The sequence below is a fragment of the Ambystoma mexicanum genome, chromosome 1q (genome assembly GCF_040938575.1).
Source record: "Ambystoma mexicanum isolate Mex_15411 chromosome 1q, UKY_AmexF1_1, whole genome shotgun sequence".
Taxonomy (NCBI): Eukaryota; Metazoa; Chordata; class Amphibia; order Caudata; family Ambystomatidae; genus Ambystoma; species Ambystoma mexicanum.
Window position 1 is genome coordinate 660,400,882 of NC_090922.1, and position 21,118 is coordinate 660,421,999.

At 52.7% G+C, this 21,118-nt stretch overlaps 1 protein-coding gene across 7 annotated transcripts in view; it reads right to left on the bottom strand.

Annotated features, from left to right (window-relative positions):
* Positions 1–21,118, bottom strand: part of PRRC2C (proline rich coiled-coil 2C) — a 1,565,218-nt gene that overhangs the window by 1,393,585 nt on the left and 150,515 nt on the right. For all 7 annotated transcript variants that reach the window (XM_069641251.1, XM_069641250.1, XM_069641252.1 and 4 more), the window contains exon 5: positions 4,863–4,979. In XM_069641251.1, coding sequence (XP_069497352.1) covers positions 4,863–4,979 — 117 coding nt within the window. The remainder of the gene's footprint in view (positions 1–4,862; positions 4,980–21,118) is intronic.

The window sequence follows — 21,118 nt, forward strand, 5'->3', positions numbered from 1 at the left end:
GCTTCGAGAAGCGGCTAACCCTGAGGGAGTTGGAGGCGGATGAGCGAAGGGCTCGGGAGGGAAGATGTTTGGGAAGAGAGAGTTGAAGGTATTTAGGACCCAGGCCCCAGAAGGCCTTGTGGACAATGCAGAGGGTTTTGAACTTTATCCTCGCAGCCACTGGGAGCCAGTGTAGAGATTTCAGTCCTGGAGAGATACGGTCCCTGGGCTTGAGGCCAAGGACAAGTCTCGCAGTTCTGTTCTGGATGAGTTGCAGAGGGCGGAGAGTGGAGGCAGGCAGATTAAGATAGAGGCTGTTACAGTAGTCCAGCTTCGAGAGAACCAGGGCTCGGGAGACAGTGAGCTTCTGGGGGAAGGAGAGGAAGGGAAGAATACCTCTGAGGAGGTGCAGCTGGTAGTGTGACCTCTTGGCGACGTCAGAAATATGAGGAGAGAAGGAGAGTGTGGAGTCGAAGATGACCAAGGTTTTTTGCCTTGCAGGTAGGAGCAGGGAGGGGGCCAAGGGAGGCAGGCCAGAGAGCTGCAGGGAAGGAGGGAGTGGGAGTACCGATGAGTAGAATCTCAGTCTTACTGGCATTAAGGCAGAGGTCATTGGCGGCACACCATTCTTGGATAGCAGACAGTCAGAGATGAGGGAAGGAGAGGGGGAGGCTGAGGGTAGCCTGAAAATGAGCTGGGTATCGTCCGCATAGCACTGGAAATTAGGGCAGAGAGCGGCGATGCGGTGGGCAAGGAGTGCCAGATACTGGTTGAACAGCCAGGGAGAGAGATTAGATCCCTGGGGGACACCACAGGTGGAGAAAAAGATGTCGGAGAAGAAGGACCCCAGTTGGACCTGGGAGGGTCGATTTGAAAGGAAAGAGGTCAGCCACGCCAGAGCCTGACCAGTGATACCCAGGTTTTCCCGGAGACGGTTGAGCAGGATGGCATGGTTGACAGTGTCATGAAAATAAGCGTCCTTGAGGTCGAGAGACACCAACCAGTCCTGAAGTTGAAGGGCCTGGAGGACTTGAGAAAGAGTAACCATCATGAACTTGTCCTTCCTGAGGAGCTTGTTCAAACCACGCAAGTCCATGATGGGTCTCCATCCCCTGTCTTTTCGGGATAAAAAAATATGGGCAATACCATCCCTTGTTACTCTCCGCTACAGGCACCAGTTCTATGGCACCTTTCTCCAGCAGGGATTTGATTTCCTGCGCAAGGGGCGGATCCGAACTCTTCAAAGAGATTCCCTGGTGGATTGTGGTGAGGCCTCTGCCGGAAAGGATGACAGTAGCCGTGGGCTATGATCTCCAGAACCAACACATCTGCAGTAATGGCACGCCATTCTACAAAATGCTGCGCCAGCCTTCCCCCAACCGGCGAACCATGGGACATGGCCTCACGACTGAGCTGAAACGGCTGCGGCAGTGCCTGAGGGCAAAGAGGCAACTGCCCAAGCAACCTTGGCACCTAGAGTACCTTGTTTTCCACCTATGGTGACCCCTTGGACTTGCAGCTCCCCTCGATCTACTAAAGGAAGATTAGTATCGAAAGGAACCTCCCCTCCATTGCTGTCCCCTAGGAGGAAAAGGCGCTGGTTGACAATAAACATTTTAAAAAAAAACATTTCTATCCCATTTGAGTAACAGAAAGGCAACAAGACAGACAGCAGCTGTCACACTTAAAATGATTGCAGTAGTTAGGAAAGAACCCATCAACCCTGTGCACCTATTCAAAGCAGACGCATGGTGTTGCCTACAATTTCTGCACATTTAAAAATTGCATCATGTCAATTAGGGATGCTCTTTTAATTGTGCAGGAATGCCCCTGGATTTGCACAAATGGAGTGAAAAAGATCTGAATGGGCACATATAAGATGCGCCAATTCAGATGTCCTTTTTGGACTGGGCTGCTCTTTTTTTGCACAAGTGAGGAGATGTGGTTGCACATTTCATTGGAGTAAAAATAAGTTTCGAGAAACCGGGCCATTCAGGTTTCTTTTTTTTGTAATGGTCGTTTTTGGGAAAAACATCTGTTTTTGTGCTTTTCTTTAAAAAACTTGTTTTTGCTGCATTTTGTGGATTGCAAAATCGCTATAAACTGGAGGGTCTGCTTATAGTAAGTAAATTCCCCAGCCAACAGAGTACCTTAGCACAGACAAAGAGATGCAGGAAGAAGAGTTGCAGCGAGAAGAATTCAGGATCTACAGAAAAACAAAAATCAGTTGTTGAATTCCTTTCTTATGAAGACAGGACACTGGCTGGCCTTCTGCAGCAGGGATCTTGGGGGCTCTAGGCAAACGGATCTTCACATGGTTTATTTAACAGAAGAGATTGCAGCAAGGGAGACTTCAGGCTCTGCAGCCAAAAACAGGATTCCGTGTCATGAAGACTGAAGAACGGACACTGGAAGGGCTTCTGCATAAGAGATCAAAGGGGAAGGCTCCAGGCAACAGTTTTTGCGGCTCTGATGTTTGGCACACTTTTCGGGAGCCAGGAGACCGAATATAGCTTGGCAGGTTCTCGTCACTTGCAGGTCCAGCACTCTGGTGAGGGGACTTTTCAGAGTTTATTCAAGTCTCTCGAGGTCCAGCAGGATGCCACCAAAGTTTCAGCTCGATTTGAAATTCAGAAGACCATGCACTGCACAATGGCTTGAGGTCCCAGGGTATTGGAGCCACAGAAGGTTATGATATGGCATTTATAACTTGCAGCACGATGTGTGATGGCTCAAAATGCAGATCTTCTTGTGTCTAGTGGATGTCGCCAAGCTCGGGTCATCTTTTTCAGGGTACCCAGGTCGCTTGGAAGTATAGGTAACAGCAGGATCTGGTTACAAAGCAAGCACTCCGGTCGCTGGAAACAGTTGCAGTCTTTTCTTCATCTTCAGTTTCAGCTCAGGTGGTCGACATGTCAGCAGCGTCCAGGTTCAGAGCATTTATCAGGAACTACAGCACAACTTCTGGCTCCCTGCATTTTACAGCAAGGGGTAATCTGGCTGTCCAAGCGGGATAGCCAGCCACCCCACTGGGAGCTTGTTCCTTTTAAGCAAGGTGAAAGAAAGAGCCGTGTAGTTTTAGACTCCTCCCTCGCTTCCTGCCTTTGCAGACACCTTGGAGCCTGGGTGTGAAATCCATACGATTGCCGCTAAAGACAAAACAGCCACTAAGATTGTTCCTGCCTAGAATGGCAGGGGGGGGGAGGGTGGAGACCTCAGAAACAGCAAGCACACGAAATGAGAAAACAAGTAGCCCACCATTTAAGAAAAATTGTGACCCTCCTGTGCATTACCATGGTTGAATTAACAGCCTGCGAGTAATAAAGACAAAAAGTCAAAAAAGGTAAAACCACTGCCACCAGCCATTTATGTAAAACTCGCAATTGTAACAAAATATTACCAGGTAAGTAATAAAAGGTATACATTTTATCCCCCAGCACTCCACGTAAGGTGGGGTGGGTTTATAATCAAAGTCGAAAGTCATAATGTCGAAAGTCAAGATGACTAAAAAATAAAGTCGACTTTTTTTTCGAATTACTTTTTTTTTTAGTAGCTTTTTGTTTGAAATGGGGGTTCCCAGCCCTAACCCCCTTTTTTTGTAATTTTGTTTTACCTTTTTGTACCCCCGGACCCCAAAAAAAAACAAAAATCTAGATTTTTTTTCCGACATGTTTTAGACATTTTTGTAATTTGACATTGTTTCGACATTATGACTGCACACCGGTGAGGTGTGCTGGCTCACCATTTAAAATGTAAAGGGGGTGAAAATCCCTCTTCTTGGCAACTGTAGTTCACCCAAGTACATGAAAGAGAAATTCACAGGGGAGCCCAAAGGGGCAACCCAGATTAAGCCCAAAAGTTGTAAGACTAACTTCAACGATACTCAATGGAGAGCCATAAAAAGGTCACCCATAAAAGAGTAAAACACTAAGTGAAAGGGGGGAGGAGGAGGGAGAATCCCCCTCTCCTAGGAAACGAGGTAAAATAATTCTCTAGTCAAAGCAAAGGTTCGCTGGTTGACACAGGTCAGGTACATTTATCATTGACAGGAAAGTTTTACCTAACACAAATTAAGCAAAAGGGAAGGGCCTCCTCTGTATAAAGTCACGACTGGTCCAAAAGGTAACTGGAGGGATGGCCCAATACAAGAACAGGACTGTGGGCAATTAACTGATGTAAACAAGGGGGTAGGGGGAGCGTCCTGCCTGTGGTAGTTTGATAATTGCAATGTAATTAAATGCAAATACAATCAATGTCCCTACATGTGTGCACTTTTTGATACATGTCATATTGCTTTGCACTCATTTGCTTTCCGGCATGAAGTTATGCTTACTGTGGACTCCTCTCCATTTATATGGTACATATTATTCTAACATTGCATTGCTTTGCACAAATTTGACTTCCTGCATTAAGTAATGCCTTCTGGGAATTCCTCTTCTCTTACGTTGTTCACACTTTTTGCTCTACAAAGTAATTTTGATACTTTTATAGAGGGAACAAGCGACGTGAACCGCGTTTGACTACAGATAGATTTCTGCTCTCTGTTGGTCTACAAAAAAATGAAAACTTCAGCATACTGTAAAGCTGATCTACATCAAAAAGTAATAATTGCCTACTAATGTTCTTGACCACAATTGATTGTATTTGCATTTAATTACGTTGCAATTATCAAACCACCACAGACAGGACGACTGGTCAAAAGAAAGTTTGCGGGTCCATATAATATGGAGGGAAAGTTGCCTAAAAGAGAAATCTTTCCTAACAGTGAACCTTAAAATCCAGAATATAATTTTGTAATACAACCCAAGAGGTAGAGGAAGGCATTTGACCCTCTACTTGTTATTTACATGACAAAAAGTTTGGAACCAATGATAAAAACCTACTTTGAGGACGTAAGTTTAACCCACAATCTTCATCGGTCACTTCTTTTTCTTTTGTCTGATCCCCAGCTGCCTGCAGACTGGGAAACTCTTGCTGGAAATACCTGTTCAGTTGAACCCCTAGAATAGACAAATACATGAAACATGAATACTTTATTAAACAAAGGAACAGCCATACAATTGACCTGTAGTATATTCCCTGTCATCAAAGTGTGCACAGGTAATAACTACAAAATACACAGGCACCAGAAAGAACCTTTATAATGACCAAAATATAATATCCCCATGATCATTAAATGTAGTTTAGTTTCCATTTAAGGCATATTAAATTGAGGTTAAGGAGAAAGGCTGCATGAAGGCTTCGACTGGCAAAAGGATAGACAGACAGTAGGAACCTTAAAGAGGAGTTACAGGTAATGGGATTCCATTTGCCCATCTCCATGGAAGAAATTGGAAAGGCAAGTACTAACACCAGCAGCAGGGAAAGTCCCTGATCGATTGTGGTTGAAATATTTCAGAGTGGGTCGTACAGCAATGGAAGAACAGAGCATACACCAAACGCCAGTTAGGGGACCATAAGGGACAAGTTACTTACCTGTAACTGTTGTTCTCCAGCATGGGTCTGGCATGGATTCACATGCTCATGAATATTCCCCGTCGTCAGGCTGGGAATCCTCGGTAAAGAAAAAACCAGTATCAGTTTCGTTTCTGATCTGTCTTTCGTAGTAGTAACCAATCACTGGTCTCTGCGTCATACTGACCACAGCCAATGACTGCCCTCTACCTAAGCCCCGCCTCTGGCAGCCATCTTCAGATTTGGAAGCACGTGAAGTGGCAGTATGACCAAGTGAAGAGCCGCAGAGGGGTAGGCGGGAGGGTTCGCATGTGAATCCATGCCAGACCCATGCTGGAGAACAACAGTTACAGGTAAGTACCTTGTTCCTTCTCCAGCATGGGGTCTGGCATGGATTCACATGCTCATGAATAAAGAATACATAGCAGTACACACATGCACAACCACGGGAGGTGGCAAAGGCTCAACATTAAGCATTACATCAAACTCAACATTAAGCAATCTTACCTCCTCACCAGGCTCACCTCAGGCAAACAGGTTGCGCAGCACTGCTTGGCCGACCCTGGACTCCTCCCTGGAATCCCGATCGACGCAGTAGAATTTCGTGAAGGTGTGCGTCGACCTCCACGTAGCAGCCCTGCATATGTCCAGCAGGGGCACACCAGATAGGAACGCCATGGTAGCTGCGATCGCTCTGCTGGAATGGGCTCTCGGACGGCCAGGCAGCGGTCGGTTTGCCAACCGATGACAGTACATGATACAGCCGGAGAGCCATCTGGAAATGGAAGCCTTCGAGAGAGCCTTCCCCTGATTGACAGGTCCAAAGTTCACAAAGAGTTGTGACGTCTTCCGAAAACACTTCGTGCGGTCCACGTAGAACTTCAGCGCTCTAGCCACATCAAGCGAGTGCAAAGTCCTCTCAGCCGGCGACGAAGGCGACGGGAAAAACACAGGCAACACCAAGGGTTCGTTGAGGTGGAATTCCGACGGCACCTTGGGCATGAAGGAGGGGTGCGTCCTGAGCACCACCCTCGTGTCGTGAAAAGTCAAGTATGGTGGCTTGCAAGATAGGGCCTGGATCTCTCCCACTCGTCGTTCGGAGGTGATGGCCACAAGAAACGCTGTTTTCCACGACAGGAACTTCAACGGGGCCGAGTGCAGAGGCTCGAACGGAGGTCCCATGAGCTTGTCAGCACCACGTTGAGCTCCCACGCCGGGGCCGGAGCCTTCACCGGCGGGAACGATCTGAACAGTCCCTTCATGAACTCTTTCACCAGACGATGAGACCACAAGGACGTCCGCCCCGTGGTTCTGGTGTATCGGGAGATCGCAGCAAGATGAATCTTGATGGACGCGTGTGCCAGTCCAGCCTTGGCCAGCGTCAACAGGTACGGCAGTACTTGGGGAGCCGTAATCCTTAGAGGGTTAATCTTCTGTGCGTGGCACCAGACAGAGAACCTCTTCCATTTGTGTCCGTAGCATTTAAGAGTCGAGGACGCCCTGGCCTTTGCAAGAACCTCTCTGCAGTCGGCCGGTATGTCGTATCCTTCAAACTCTAGCGCTGCAGGAGCCAGGCCTGCAAGTTCAGCGACTTCGGGTCGTGGTGGAGGATGGCGCCTCCTTCCCTGGAGAGCAGATCCGCGTCCACTGGCAGCTTGATTGACGGGGACGCTGACAAGTCCAGAAGGTCCGGGAACCATATCTGCCTCGGCCACGCAGGTGCGACGAGGATGATCCTGCACCGTGACCTCTTGAGCTGGTTGATGAGCCGGATCAGCAGTGGCAGTGGAGGGAACGCGTATAGGAACAGGCCTTCCCAGGGGAACGAGAAAGCATCGCCCATGCTCCTCGGCTGGGGAAACCTGCTGGCGAACCTCCTGCACTTGGAGTTCGTCGGGAACAGGTCGATCTGGGGTGTGCCCCACCGTCGGAAGAGGCGATCCACTAGATCCTGTCGTAGTTCCCACTCGTGGTACAACCGCAGCTCCCTGCTGAGTGAGTCGGCGATGGTGTTTTTTATCCCTGCCAGATGAAACGGCACCAGAAACATCCTTTGGGCAATGGCCCAATGCCACAGGTCCTGCGCCTCCTTGGACAGTGCTGGGGACCTGGTTCTGCCCTGTTTCCTGATGTAAAACATGGTGGTGGTGTTGTCGGTGAAGATCCTCACAACCTTGCCCTTGAGGGACGGAAGGAAGGACCTGAGGACCCAGAACACTGCACGGAGCTCCAGGACGTTGATATGGAGGGACTTCTCCGTCGGGAGCCAAAGGCCTCTCGCGTGCAGATTTTCGGTGTGCGCTCCCCACCCTTCCAGGGAGGCATCCGTGGTCACTGTCTCCTGGTGGTCTGGGGTCTGGAAGTCCATGCCCGCCGTCAGATGCGCGCGGGTGCCCCACCACCGGATCGCTCGTCGGAAACTCGTCAAGTGTGATCCTCTCCTCGAAGCCGCCCGTCGTTTGGATCCAGCGCGCGTCCAGGAACTCCTGCAACGGGCGCATCCGGAGCCTGCACATGGGAATGAGATAGATGCAAGAAGACATCATTCCGAGGAGGGACTTGATGGACCTCACCTTGGCCGCGTCGGAAACCAACATCCGCTGTACCTTGCCCAGGATGGACCTGGTCCTTTCCTCCGACGGGGAGGCCAGAAGGGACACTGTCGAGCTTCGCTCCCAGAAACAGTGCGTTTTGCGCGGGTACCAGGTGGGACTTGGCGTAGTTCACGGAGAAGCCCAGGTCCATGAGAAGTTGGACGGTCCTTGCCGTGTGCTCCATGGCGAGCTCCCTCGTCTTGGCTCGGATGCGCCAGTCGTCCAGGTAGGGGTAGACGTGTATCGCCTCTCGGCGCAGCTGCGCCGCCACTGGTGCAAGGCACTTGGTGAATACCCTGGGTGCCGACTGTAGACCGAAGGGAAGGGCTCTGAACTGGTAGTGACGCCCTTGGACCACGAACCTGAGAAATTTTCGGTGCCCCTTTAGGATGGGAATATGGAAGTAGGCATCCTCCAAATCCAACGACGACAGGAAGTCGCCCTCCTCCAGCTGACCCAGCACGTGCTGGAGGGTGACCATCCGGAACTTCTGTGCCTTGATGAACTTGTTCAGCCGTCGTAGGTCTAGGATGGGGCGCCATCCTCCCGTCTTCTTCACGAGGAAGTATCTTGAGTAAACTCCGGAGCCCGAAGCCTCCTTGGGACGAGTTCGATGGCGCCCTTCCTTAGCATAGCCCTTACCTCCCGGAGAAGCTGAGGGACGTGAAGCTCTTTCCTGGCCACAGGGGGGGACGCGCGGGCACCTTCTTTGAAACTCGAGCGCGTGGCCCTGGGCTAGGGCGTCCAGCACCCAACAGTCGGTGGAGATGGACTCCCACACGCTGACGAAGCTCGCCAGCCAGCCTCCCACCGGGGTGCTTGGGTGGGGGCCCAACCCCACGGCCGGTTCAATCCTGCTTAGACGAGGCTTTGCCGCCTTGACCTCCTTGGCGACGACGGCGGGGACCGCCTGACTTGCCTCGTCCCCTGTAAGCTTCTTGAGACGACGAACGGGCCGCTTCACGGTAGGTGGAAAATCCGCCGCCGGAACCTTTGGAGGCGCCCTTGCCTCCGCCGCTCCGAAAGGGCGGCCGCCGTTGCTGGAGAACCCCGAGAGCCCGGGCTGTCTCCGTGTCCGCTTTAATGGCTTGAAGGGAATCGTCCACTGTTTTCCCAAACAGGTTGTTCCCATCGAACAGCATGTCCAGGACTCTGGTCTGTACGTCTTGACGGAAGTCAGTAGCCTTGAGCCATCCACACCGCCTAAGGCACAAGCCGTTGCCCAACTGGCGAAATCCAGTGTCGGCGATGTCCGTCGCAATAGTGATGGCGTGGTCCGACGCCACCTCACCTTCCTGCAAGATCTCCAGGGCATCCGCCCTCTTGTCGTCCAGTAGGAAGTCCAGCAGGGGAGCCAGCTTGTACCACAGCTCCCTGTCGTACCGGGCTACGATAGCCAAGGCGTTAGCCGCCTTAATCGTCGTCGCTGCAGACGAGATGACCCTGCGCCCCATCGTGTCCAATTTCTTTCCCTCGCCGTCCAGCAGGGAAGTCGACGTGGAGGCCGCACCCCCCCCCCCCCGCTTTCTTCCTGGCCGCCGCGGAGACGACAGAGTCCGGGGTAGGCTGCGCCCAGAGGCACAAGGGGGCCGCGTCCGGGACCCGGTACTTCTTCTTGTACCGGTCTCTTCTAGCCGGCGTCGTGGATGGGTTCTTGAGGAGGGCGAGGCCCTCATCCCAAATATCGTCCAGTAGAGGTACCGCGAGGACCGTCTTCCTCTTGGCCTTGTGCCGCTGATAAAGGAAACCTTCCTTCTTCTCAGGGCAGAGCTGGAAGAGCTCGGATGCCCTGGCAATCATGGAGTGAAAAGATCCAATCTCGTCGGGCGGGGAAGCCCGGGTGGGAGGAGACGACGGCAGATCCTCGTCGTACACCTCGTCGTCCGTACCCGTTGCGGCCATGTCAGTCCCTGTATCATCCCCTCGAGTCGTGGACGGGGAGGAGGGCTGAACGGGGCGCGACGGCTGAAAAGGAGGTGGAGGGTGAATCCTCCTTTTCTTAGGAGGGGGGCTGCCCGAAGGGCCTGGTTCCGGGTCCCCCGACGGGAGTGGTTCCTCCACTGGTAACGGCAGTGTCGTCCTTATCTCTGAGCATAAGGACTGTATAGCCAACAAAATGGCCGCCGAGTTGTCTTGCGGCACTGGCAGAGGGGAATCCGACGGGCGGTCAGGGGCCCCGTCGGTACCCTCGACTATGTCGTCTCCTGCGTCGGGATCCCTCCCGACGGGCTGGTCGTCTTCCACGCCAACGCCGTGGTTTAAGACCTCGATCAGTTCTTCCTCAGAGGTTGAGGCCGAATCCACGGCGACCTCCTGCCCCCCCTTTTTCTTCTCCGTCGGAGGTTTCACGGGGGTCCTGTCGATGGGCATAAAAGAGGACTCCCTCCGCGGTGGCAGGGAGACTCTGAGCCCCGAGGTCGCCACCACAGGCATAGCCTCCACAGGCTGAGCCAGGGCCGCCGCGACTGTCTCGATAGAGGCCTTGGCCGGATGGATTAAGGCTTTCACCACCCTTGGTGCGCTCACCGCCTTCTCCTTGGGGGGGGGGGGGGGGGGGGGGGGGGGAACACTGCCTCGCTCCCCCTCCGCCTTCGAGCTCGACCGGGGCCTCTCCAGGAGCTTTGCCGGGTGCTCAGCCTTCCTCTTACCCGACCCAGAGCGTTGGCTCATGGTTGATGGTGCCGGGGAGGGTGTGCCCTGCCTGGTGCCTGTGGAGCCCGACCGTTTGGTGCTCCCGGTGCCAGCGGACTCGCGGTGCTTGGCCTTATGTTGCACCCCCGTCGCCAGGGCGTCCTCAAAGGTCTTAGAAGACCGCTCGGATTTCTTCTTCTTCTCGCCGGACGGGCTCTTCCCTTCCAGCCAGTTGGCGAGACGCTGATGGTGGTCCTTCATGGTCCGCTCCGACATGTTGCCGCAAAACGCACAGTCCTTCTCCACGTACGTCTTGTCTTCATGTAGGCAGTAAAGACAAAAGGAGTGTTCGTCTTCCTTAAAGACATTCTGCAGCTGGCATCCAGGGCAGACCCTGAACAGCTTTCCGGGCGTCGAGCTTCCCTTCTCCTGGGCCATGACCGAGATGGGCCTGAGAAACTTCTGGAGTCCTCCAAAAGCGTAGCTCGACGAATCTTCACCCTTGAGGGGCGTAGACGAATCCGACACGGGTCCCCGTTGATCGGATGGAGAGTCGGTGGAGCTTGAGGCTCTTTTGACCGAAAAAAACAAAGTTTTTGAGAAAAAACGTGAAAAATAGCACTAACGCTCGAGAGCAATAGCACGAGGATCCCAACACATGAATGTGCGGTAAAAATCTGAAGATGGCTGCCAGAGGCGGGGCTTAGCTAGAGGGCAGTCATTGGCTGTGGTCAGTATGACGCAGAGACCAGTGATTGGTTACTACTACGAAAGACAGATCAGAAACGAAACTGATACTGGTTTTTTCTTTACCGAGGATTCCCAGCCTGACGACGGGGAATATTCATGAGCATGTGAATCCATGCCAGACCCCATGCTGGAGAAAGTGGCAGTAGGGTAAAAAGAAGAGCTGCAGAGTAGTAGGCAGGAGGGTTCGCATGTGAATCCATGCCAGACCCATGCTGGAGAACAACAGTTACAGGTAAGCAACTTGTTCCTTCTCCAGCACGGGTCTGGCATGTTTTCACATGCTCATGAATAAAGAATACATAGCAGTACACACATGCACAAAAGTAACATTAGGCATCTCTTACCCTCCTCACCAGGCTCACCTTCAGGCGAACAGTTTGCGCAACACTACTTGGCCTACTCTGGACCCCTCCCTGGAATCAGCGTCGACACAGCAGAACTTCTTGAAGGTGTGCGTCGACCTCCACGTAGCAGCCCTGCAAATATCAAGCAGGGGCACACAGACAGATCGCTCTGGTAGAGTGGGCTCTCGGACGGCCAGGCAACTGTCGGTTTGCCAACCAGTGACAATGGGTGATGCAGCCAGAGAGCCATCTGGAAATGGAAGTCTTGGAGAGGGCCTTCCCATTGTTCACAGGGCCAAAGTTCATAAAAAGTTGCGACGTCTTCCGGAAACTTTGCGCAGTCCACATAGAACTTCAACGCTCTGATTGCAAAGTCCTCTCAGCCGGCGACAAAGGTGTCGGACAGAATCCAGGTAACACCATGGGTTTGTCTAGATGAAAGTCCGACGACACCTTGGGCATTGAGGGGTGCGTCCGTAACACCACCCACATCTCGTGGAATGTCAAATAAGGTGGTTTACAAGAGGGCCTGGATCTCTATCACTCGTCGTGCAGAGGTGATGGCCACAAGGCAATCGGTTTTCCACAGAAAAAATGTCAGTGGCACCGAATGCATAGGCTAGAACGGAGGACCCATGAGCCTAATCAGCACCATGTTGAGCGCCCACGCCGGGGCCGGAGTCTTCACCGGTGGGAACAAGCTAAATAGTCCTTTGACAAACTCCTTGACCAATCGATGCAACCATAAGGATGATCGTCCAGGAGATGAGGTGCAGCGAGAGATAGCCGCCAGATGAACTTTGATGGAAGCATGGGCCAGTACTGCCTTGGCCAATGACTACAAATACGGAAGCACCTGCAGAGCAGTGACTCGTAAAGGGTCGATCTTCTAAGTATGGCACCAAACGGCAAACCTCTTCCACTTGTGCCTGTAGCATTTGGGAGTCCACGAAGCTCTGGCCTTGCCGAGCACCTACTTACAATCCACAGGGAGATCATAGCCCCCCTAAACTCTAGTGCTGCAGGAGCCAGGCCTTCAGGCTCAGCGATCCTGTGTTGTGGTGCAGATTCACACCTCCTTACCTGGCGAGAAGATCTGCGACCGCCAGAAGATTGACTGGAGGGGACGCCAACATGTCCAGAAGGTCCAGGTACCATATCTGTCTCAGACACACCGGTGTGACGAGGATCATCCTGCACCGGGACCGTCTCAGTTGACTAGTCGAAGAAACGACACAAGAGGGAACAAATACAGGAACAGGCCAGTCCCAGGGGAAATATAATGCACCCCCCCCCATGCTCACCGGCTGGGGAAACCACATGGCGAACCTCCAGGCACTTGGTGTTCATCGCAATCAGATCGATTTGGGGGATTGCCTCATCTACGGAACAGGTGATCCACTTGGTCCTGCCAAAGTTCTCACTCGTAGCACGAGCGCAGCTCCCTGCTGAGAGAGTCAGCAACAGTGTTCTTCCCCTTTTCATCTGGCAGGCGTGAAGAGTAACATCCACTGGGCTACGGCCCAGGGCCAAAAGGTCCTGCACCTCTTTAGAGGTGCCGGGGATCTGGATTCCCCCCTGCTACCGGATGTAGAACATTGTGGTGATGTTGTCCGTGAAGACCCATGCCACTTTGCCCTTGAGGGATGGGAGAAAGGACTTGAGGGCCCAAAGCACTGCCTGTAGCTCTAACACGTTGCTGTGCAACGTCTTCTCCTCCGGTAGCCACAGGCCTCTTGCATGAAGACTTCCGGTGAGCGCTCCCCATCCTTCCAGGGTGGCATCCGTCGTTAACGTCTCCTGATGAGGTGGGGTCTGGAAAGCTGTGCCCATGGACAGATGTGCACGCACTCCCCACCACTAACACTCGATGGAAACTCTCGTAGATTGTGATCTTATCCTCGAAGCTTCCTGACACTTGTATCCAGCGGGCGTCCAGGAACTCATGCAGCGGACGCATCTGTAGACTGCACAGCCGAATTAGGTATATGCATGACGACATCATGCCAAGTAGGGACTTGATGGACCTTACCCTTGCAACCTTCAGGGCCAACAGTCATACCTTGCCCAGGATGGCCGCGATCCTCTACTCCGACGGAGACACCAAGCACGACACTGTTGCGTGGGGCTCCCAGAAACAGTGCGTCTTGCTATGGAGTCAAGCAGGACTTTGCCAAGTTTATCAAGAACCCCAGGTCTGTCAGGAGTTGGACTGTCTTAGTCGAGTGGTCGACAGCAATGTCCTTTGAGTTTGCCTGGATGAGCCAGTCGTCCAGGCACGGGTACACAGGATACCTCGTAGACACAGCTGTGCCGCCAATGGGGATAGGCACTTCGTGAACACTCGTGGTGCCGACTTCAACCGGAAAGGCCTTGAACTGGTAATGTCCTTGGAACACAAAGCGTAGGTACTTGCGGTGTCCCTCGTGTATGGGGATGTGAAAATAGGCCACTTCCAAGTCCAGCAACAATAGAAAATCTCCCTCTTCCAGCTGTACTAGCATGTGCTGAATAGTCACCATCCGAAACTTTCGGGACTTGATGTACTTGTTCAGACGGCAGAGCTACAGAATGGGCCTCCAACCGCCGGTCTTCTTCCTGACGAGGAAAGAAGAGTACGCTCCAGGGCCTCTTTGGAAGAGCTTGATCGCCCCTTTTCTTAACATGGCCTGTACCTCCAGCAGCAGCTGAGGAACGTGGTTTTCATGACGGCCCACTGGTGGTATACGTGGTCCCTTCCATTGGAACTCTAGGGTATGTCCTTAGGCGAGAAAGACCAGCACCCAACAGCAGACAGGGTAGGTCTGATAAGTGCAGGATGAAAAAGGGGAGGGAGCTGTATGGATACGGATACAGACCTCAGTGCAAGGAGTGGCCCGGTTGCAGTGCATGAGGGTGGCAGGGTGACCCGGTACCTGGGCCGGGAGGACAGGGTGGCCAGGTGCACAGTGCCAAGAGAAGAGATCAGCAGGGGAGAGGGGGAGAGAAGGCAGAAGCAAAGGAGGAAGGTCTTGAGGTGCTTCCAGAACCAGAGATAGTTCAAGTTTTAGAGTGGCAGGGAGGCGGTTTCAGAGGGAGGCCCCAGCCGAAGACAGATCTATCCACAGCTCGTTTCTTTGAAAAACAAAGAAACCTGAGGGAGTTGGAGGTAGAGGAGCGAAGAGCTCGAGAGGGGAGGTATTTGCAGAGGGATAGCTGAAGGTATTTTGGACCCAGGTCCCAGAAAGCCTTTGGACAATGCAGAGGGTTTTGAATTTAATCCTTGTATCAACTGCAAGCCAATGGAGAGATTTCAGAGCTGGAGAGATATGATCCCAGGGCTTGAAGCCAAGGACAGGTCTTGCAGTCCTAATCTGGATTAGTTGCAGAGGGCAGAGAGTAGAGGTAGGTAGATTTAGAAATAGGTTGTTACAATAGTCCAACCTAGAGATAATCAGAGCTTGGAAGACCATGAGCTTCTGGGGGAAGGAGAAGAAAGGCAGAGTACCTCTGAAGAGGTGCAGTGGGAAGTTTGACTTTTTAGAGACATCAGAGATGTGTGCAGAGAAGGAGGAACAAGTTACTTACCTGTAAACTGTTGTTCTCCAGCATGGGTCTGGCATGGATTCACATGCTTATGAATATATCCCCGTCAGGCTGGGAATCCTTGGTAAAGAAAAAATCTGTTTCAGTTTCACTTCTGAACTGTCTTTCTCTTAACAACCAATCACTGGTCTCTGGGACATACTGCCCCCAGCCAATAACTGCCATCTACTTAAGCCCCTCCTCTGGCAGCCATCTTCAGATTTGTTAGCACATAAAGTGGCAGTAGGACCAAGAGAAGAGCCGCAGAGGGGTAGGTGGGAGGGTTTGCATGTGAATCCATGCCAAACCCATGCTGTTGAACAACAGTTCCAGGTAAGTAACTTGTTCTTTCTCCAGCATGGGGTCTGGCATGCATTCACATGCTCATGAATACACAAATACATGGCAGTACACACATGCACAACCACGGGAGGTGGCAAGGCTCAGCATTAAGCATTTCAACTTCTCAACATTAAGCATCTCTTACCTCCTCACCAGGCTCACCTTCAAGCGAACAGATTGCGCAGCACTGCTTGGCCAACTCTAGACTCCTCCCTGGAATCCCGGCCGACGCAGTAGAATCTCGTGAAGGTGTGCGTCGACCTCCACGTACAATCCCTGCAGAGGTCCAGCAGGGGCACACCAGACAGGAACGCTGTTGATCACAGCGATCGCTGCAACTAGTGGGCTCTCAGACGGCCAGGCAACGGTCGGTTTGTCAACCGGTGACAATGGGTGATGCTGCTGTAAAGCCACCTGGAAAAGGAAGCCTTGGAGAGGGCCTTCCCTTGCCATAGGTCCTGCACCTCTCTGGAGTGTGCTGGGCATCTGGTGCCCCCTGCTTCCGGATGTAGAACATCGTAGTGGTGTTGTCCATGAAGACCCATGTCACCTTGCCCTTGAGGGACGGAAGGAAAGACTTGAGGGTCCAAAACACTGCCCGTAGCTCCGGTATGTTGATATGCAACAACTTCTCCTCCGGTAGCCACAGGCCTCATGTGTGGAGACTTTCGGTGTGCATGCCCCATCCCTCCAGGGAGGCGTCCATTGTGACCGTCTCCTGATAATGGGGTCTGAAGTCTGCACCTGCTGACAGATGTGCGTGGACTCCCCACCACCGTTTCGCTCGACTGAAAATCCTCGAGAGTTCTTGTCCTCAAAGCTTCCCGATACCTGGATCCAACAGGCGTCTAGTAACTCTTGCAGTGGCCACATCTGCAGGTTGCACAGCCGAATGCAATAGATGCATGACATGCCGAGAAGGGACTTTATGGACCTCACCCTTGCAATCTTCAGGATCAACAGCCACTGTACCTTGCCCAGGATGGCCGCTATCCTCCGGAGACGGCAGGCATGACAGTGTTGAGTCGAGACCCCCAGAAACCAGTGCTGCCTGCAATGGCACCAAGTAAGACTTTGCATAGTTCACCGAGAATCCCAGCTCAGTCAGCAGCGGGCTGTTTTCCACCGTGTGTGCGACGGCGGTCTCCCTCAATTTCGCTCGGATGAGCCAGTCCTCCAGGTAGGAGTAAACGTGGATCCCTCGTAGACGCAGCTGCTCTGCCACTGGTGCCAGGCACTTGGTGAAAACCCTCGGTGCCGACTTCCATCCGAAGGGAAGGGCCTTGAACTGATAGTATTGCCCTTGAACAACGAAGCGCAGAAACTTGGTGTCCCTTGTGAATGGGCATGTGAAAGTAGGGATCCTCCAAGTCCGGCGACGACAGGAAATCCCCTCTTCCAGCTGTCCCAGCACGTGCTGAAGGGTGACCATCCAAAACTTCTGGGATCTGATGTACTTGTTCAGACGGCAGAGGTCCAGGATAGGCCTCCAACCGCAAGTATTCTTGACAAGGAAGTACTGAGAGTACACTATTGTGCCGTTCTCCAGCATGGCCCGCACCCCCAACCAAAGCCGAGGGACATGGTTTTCCTGCCTGGCCACGGGTGTTATGAAAGAACACTTTATTTGGAATTCCAGAGTGTGTCCGTGGGCCAGAGCATCCAGCACCCAACGGTCGGTGGAGATTGACTTCCACATGCTGACCAAGTTCACCAGCCGGCCTCCCACCGGGGTGCGCGCCCGTCGTCACGGCCAGATCGCCATAGAGGCACCGCCTTGGGGAACTTGCAGACGGTGGCCTCTTCCGGACTTGCTGCGGACCCTGTAGGCCTCCTGTTCCGAAGAGCGGGACGGTTCACGGTACGACGATGAGCTTCCACCAAAGCCCTTGAGTCCGAAAGGACAGCCGTCGCTATTGAAGGGTGCCCAAGGCACGTGCTGTCTCGGTATCCGTCTTGATGGCTTAGAGGGTCTCACTGAACAAATTATCCCTATTGAATGGCATGTCCAATACCCTTGACTGCTCCTCCTGGCAAACATTTGTGGCCTTCAACCATCCCCACCGACGAAGGCAAACGCTGTTGCCCATTTGGCAGAATGCTGTACCGGCAATGTCCGTGGCCAATGATGGCATGTTCTGATGCCACCTCGCCTTCCTGCAGGATCTCCAACGCTTCCGCTCTTGTCTTCGGGAAGGAAGTCCAGGAGGGGAGAGATCTTAAACCAGAGCTCCCAGTCCTAGCACGCTGCGAGGGCGTTGGCCGCCTTGATGGTCGTCACTGCCGATGTGATGACTCGCTGTCCCATGGTGTCCAACTTCTTCCCCTCGCTGTCTGGGGGAGAGGAGGTTGTTGATGCTGCAGAGTCAGGATTTCTTCCTCGCCGCCACCAAGGCTACTGAATGCGGGGAAGGCTGCGACCTTAAACATTTGGGGGCAGAGTCCGGCACCCTGTACTACTTTTTGTACAAGTTCCTCTTCGCTGGGGCCCGACGACTGGTTCTTCATAAGGGACAGACCCTCATTCCAAATGTTGTCCAACAGAGGAATCGACAGCACGGTCTTCCTCTGCCTCGCGGCCCTGGTACAGGAACCCCTCTTTTCCTCGAGGGTCAGCTGAAACAGGTCCGAGAGATCATGGGATAGAACAAGACCATCTCGTTGGGCGGGGAGTCACTGGGTGGCAGAGACGGAAGGTCTAAACCGCCGTCGTGCCCGGTCTGTACCCTCCCTCGGTGGAGGGGAGGGGGGCTATGGGTGAAAAGGTAGTGGAGGGTGCACCCTCCTCCTCTTGGTAGGGGGCGCACCTGATGGCCCCAGTGCCGCGGGATCTTCCGACACCGCGGGATCCTCCTTCAGCGGAAAGGGCATCCTCGTCCGAATCTCCGAACACAAGGTGTACAGCACCTGGAGAAGGTCCACTGAAATTTACGCTGGGGGCTGAGGTGGTGGAGGCGGAAGCGATGGGGCTGGGGTGGCAGAAGCGATGGTGGCAGCTGTGTAGGGTTCTCCATCTCCTCCATGGCCTGCTACTCCTCGCCAGTCTCGTCGCCACTCAACGTCTCCTTCGTCGGGGTCCCTCCCGTAGGCCTTGGCCTCGACAAATTTATTCTCCAAAATGGTATGGAGAGTAGAAAGCTCCTAAGAGTAGATGTCCGTTTCCCTGCAGGACTACGGTGCCCACCCATCACCCTTCTGTTACACAAAGGAAAACCGTGTCGGAGAGATGACGGGCATCAACTTCTCCGGCGTCTTCTCTATGGGCTGGAACGGTGATTCCCTCCTGGCAGGCAGTGAAACACTCGTCTTGGGGGCTGTACCCTGCAAACCCATGTCCTCAGCCTTCGCTAGGGACACCACGCCTTCAATGAATGGCTTCGCTGGGTGAATCAGGGCCTGCATGACCTTTGTTGAGCTAGGGGTCTTTGCCGTAGGGGAGGGAGGGGCGGCACCATCCTCCCCCTTGGCCTTCTCCCACTGGCCTGTCCGGGGCTCTGCCAGAAGCTTACCTGGGTGGTCCGACTTACTCTTCTTCGCTGAACTGGAGTGTTGGCTCATGGTCGAAGATGCCAGGGATGCTGTGCCCGCCCTGGCTGCCAGTCGCAACGGTGCTTCCAGTGCCCCCAGACACTCGGTGCTTGGCCTTCTGTTGGGTCCCCAGTCACCAGGGCGCCCTCAAAGGTCTTAGAACACTGCTCAGATTTCTTCTTGTGGCTGGGGAGACATGCTGCCGGCCTTAGTTTGCAGCCACTCCGTGAGACGCCTGTGCTGATCCTTAATGGTGCAGGGGACCATCTCCTGGCAAGACGCACAGTCATCCTCCACATGCGAATGGTCGGAATATAGGCAGTAGAGGCACATGCAAGGCCCGTCGTCCAAGTAGATGTTCCGCAGGCCACATCCTGGACAAATCCTTAACAGAGGCGTCGAGTCTTCCTTCTCTTCTGCCATGTCCACGTGGGGTAGGCCTTGAAGAAGCTTCTGGAATCCTCCAAGAAAAAGAAAAAAAAAAGACAAAAATTCACCCTTCAGGGGCTCTGAAGAATCCAAAAACAGTTCCCCGTTAATCGGAAGATGGATCGATGGAGCTTGAGGCTCGAATTACTGGAAAAATATAGTAAAACTTAGAAAAAAAAAAGAATAAAATTCGCAAAACCCAGTAAAAGTTGAAGAGCTATAGCACGAGGACTCCCAACACTTGAACGTGCGGTAAAAATCTGAAGATGGTTGCCAGAGGAGGGGCTTAGGTAGAGGGCAGTCATTGGCTGGGGGCAGTATGACCCAGAGACCAGTGATTGGTTGTTAGGAGAAAGACAGTTCAGAAATGAAACAAACTTTCAGTACTGAGGAGTCCCAGCCTGACGACAGGGAATATTCATAAGCATATGAATCCATGCCAGACCCCATTCTGGAGAAAGAGTGGAGTCAAAGATGACCCTGAGGTTCTTAGCCTCGCAGGTGGGGGTAGGAGGGCGGCCAAGGGAGGCAGGCCAGAGAGTGAGGGGAAAGGATGGTAAAGGTGTGCCAATGAGGAGGGTCTCAGTCTTGCTGGAATTCAGACATAGATAATTGGCGGCACACCAATCTTAAATGGCAGTTAGGCAATGGAGATGCGAGAGGAGGTGGCCCAGGGCAGCCTGAAAATTAGGAGTGTCGTCAACGTAGCACTGGAAATGTGGTAATTTTCCTCCCCTATTAGAAGAGCATAAGCAACAACTGGCAAAGTGGGTCCAACTCTCGGTCTCTTGGTTAGGGTGGATTAACTCCATAAAAATGGTGGTACTGTTACCTATTCCAAGCACTCCCAATACAGGTTCCAATGTCATTTTTTCTCACAGGGCAATTTCCAGTATTATCTGGAATAAAACACTGGATTGCATTAAAAACACTCATGACTCTTACACGTAAAGGCAGACAAATTCCCAGATTTCATAAAATTCTTCCAAGCTGCCTAACTACAAGGGCTTTGAGATTGATTGGCAATACAATCAGAGAAGAGGTGGGTGGCGTTGGAAAAGGCACTCCGCAGATCCCACATAGGGGATTCACTTTGGCTTCCAAGGCACGACTGCCCTCCAAATATGCATGCTAGCCAGATGAACAAGTTACTTCCCAACTGTAATGTTCTTTCGATTGGATGTTCCTCACACGTATTCCTCATTTTAGATATATCCTTACCTTTAGGTTTCGTCTCGGAAATTTTTTTCTCTTTCTCCAGCAGAGGGCGCTCCACTCAAGGTCACGGCGTCGATGTCCCTCGGCGGCATCCGTCGAGTATCAACGTCATTCCTCGTATAAGAGCCTCGAGCGTGCCCGTTGGCCCCAGTTCTGTTTTTTCGTGTAATATAGTCCATGGATCTTACTTCGTTTAAGGTATGCCTCTTTTGACCCAAGCCCTAAAAGAGTTGAGTGTAATACACGTAAACTGCACTGTGGGGTTAGGATGGGAGGGTCGATGAG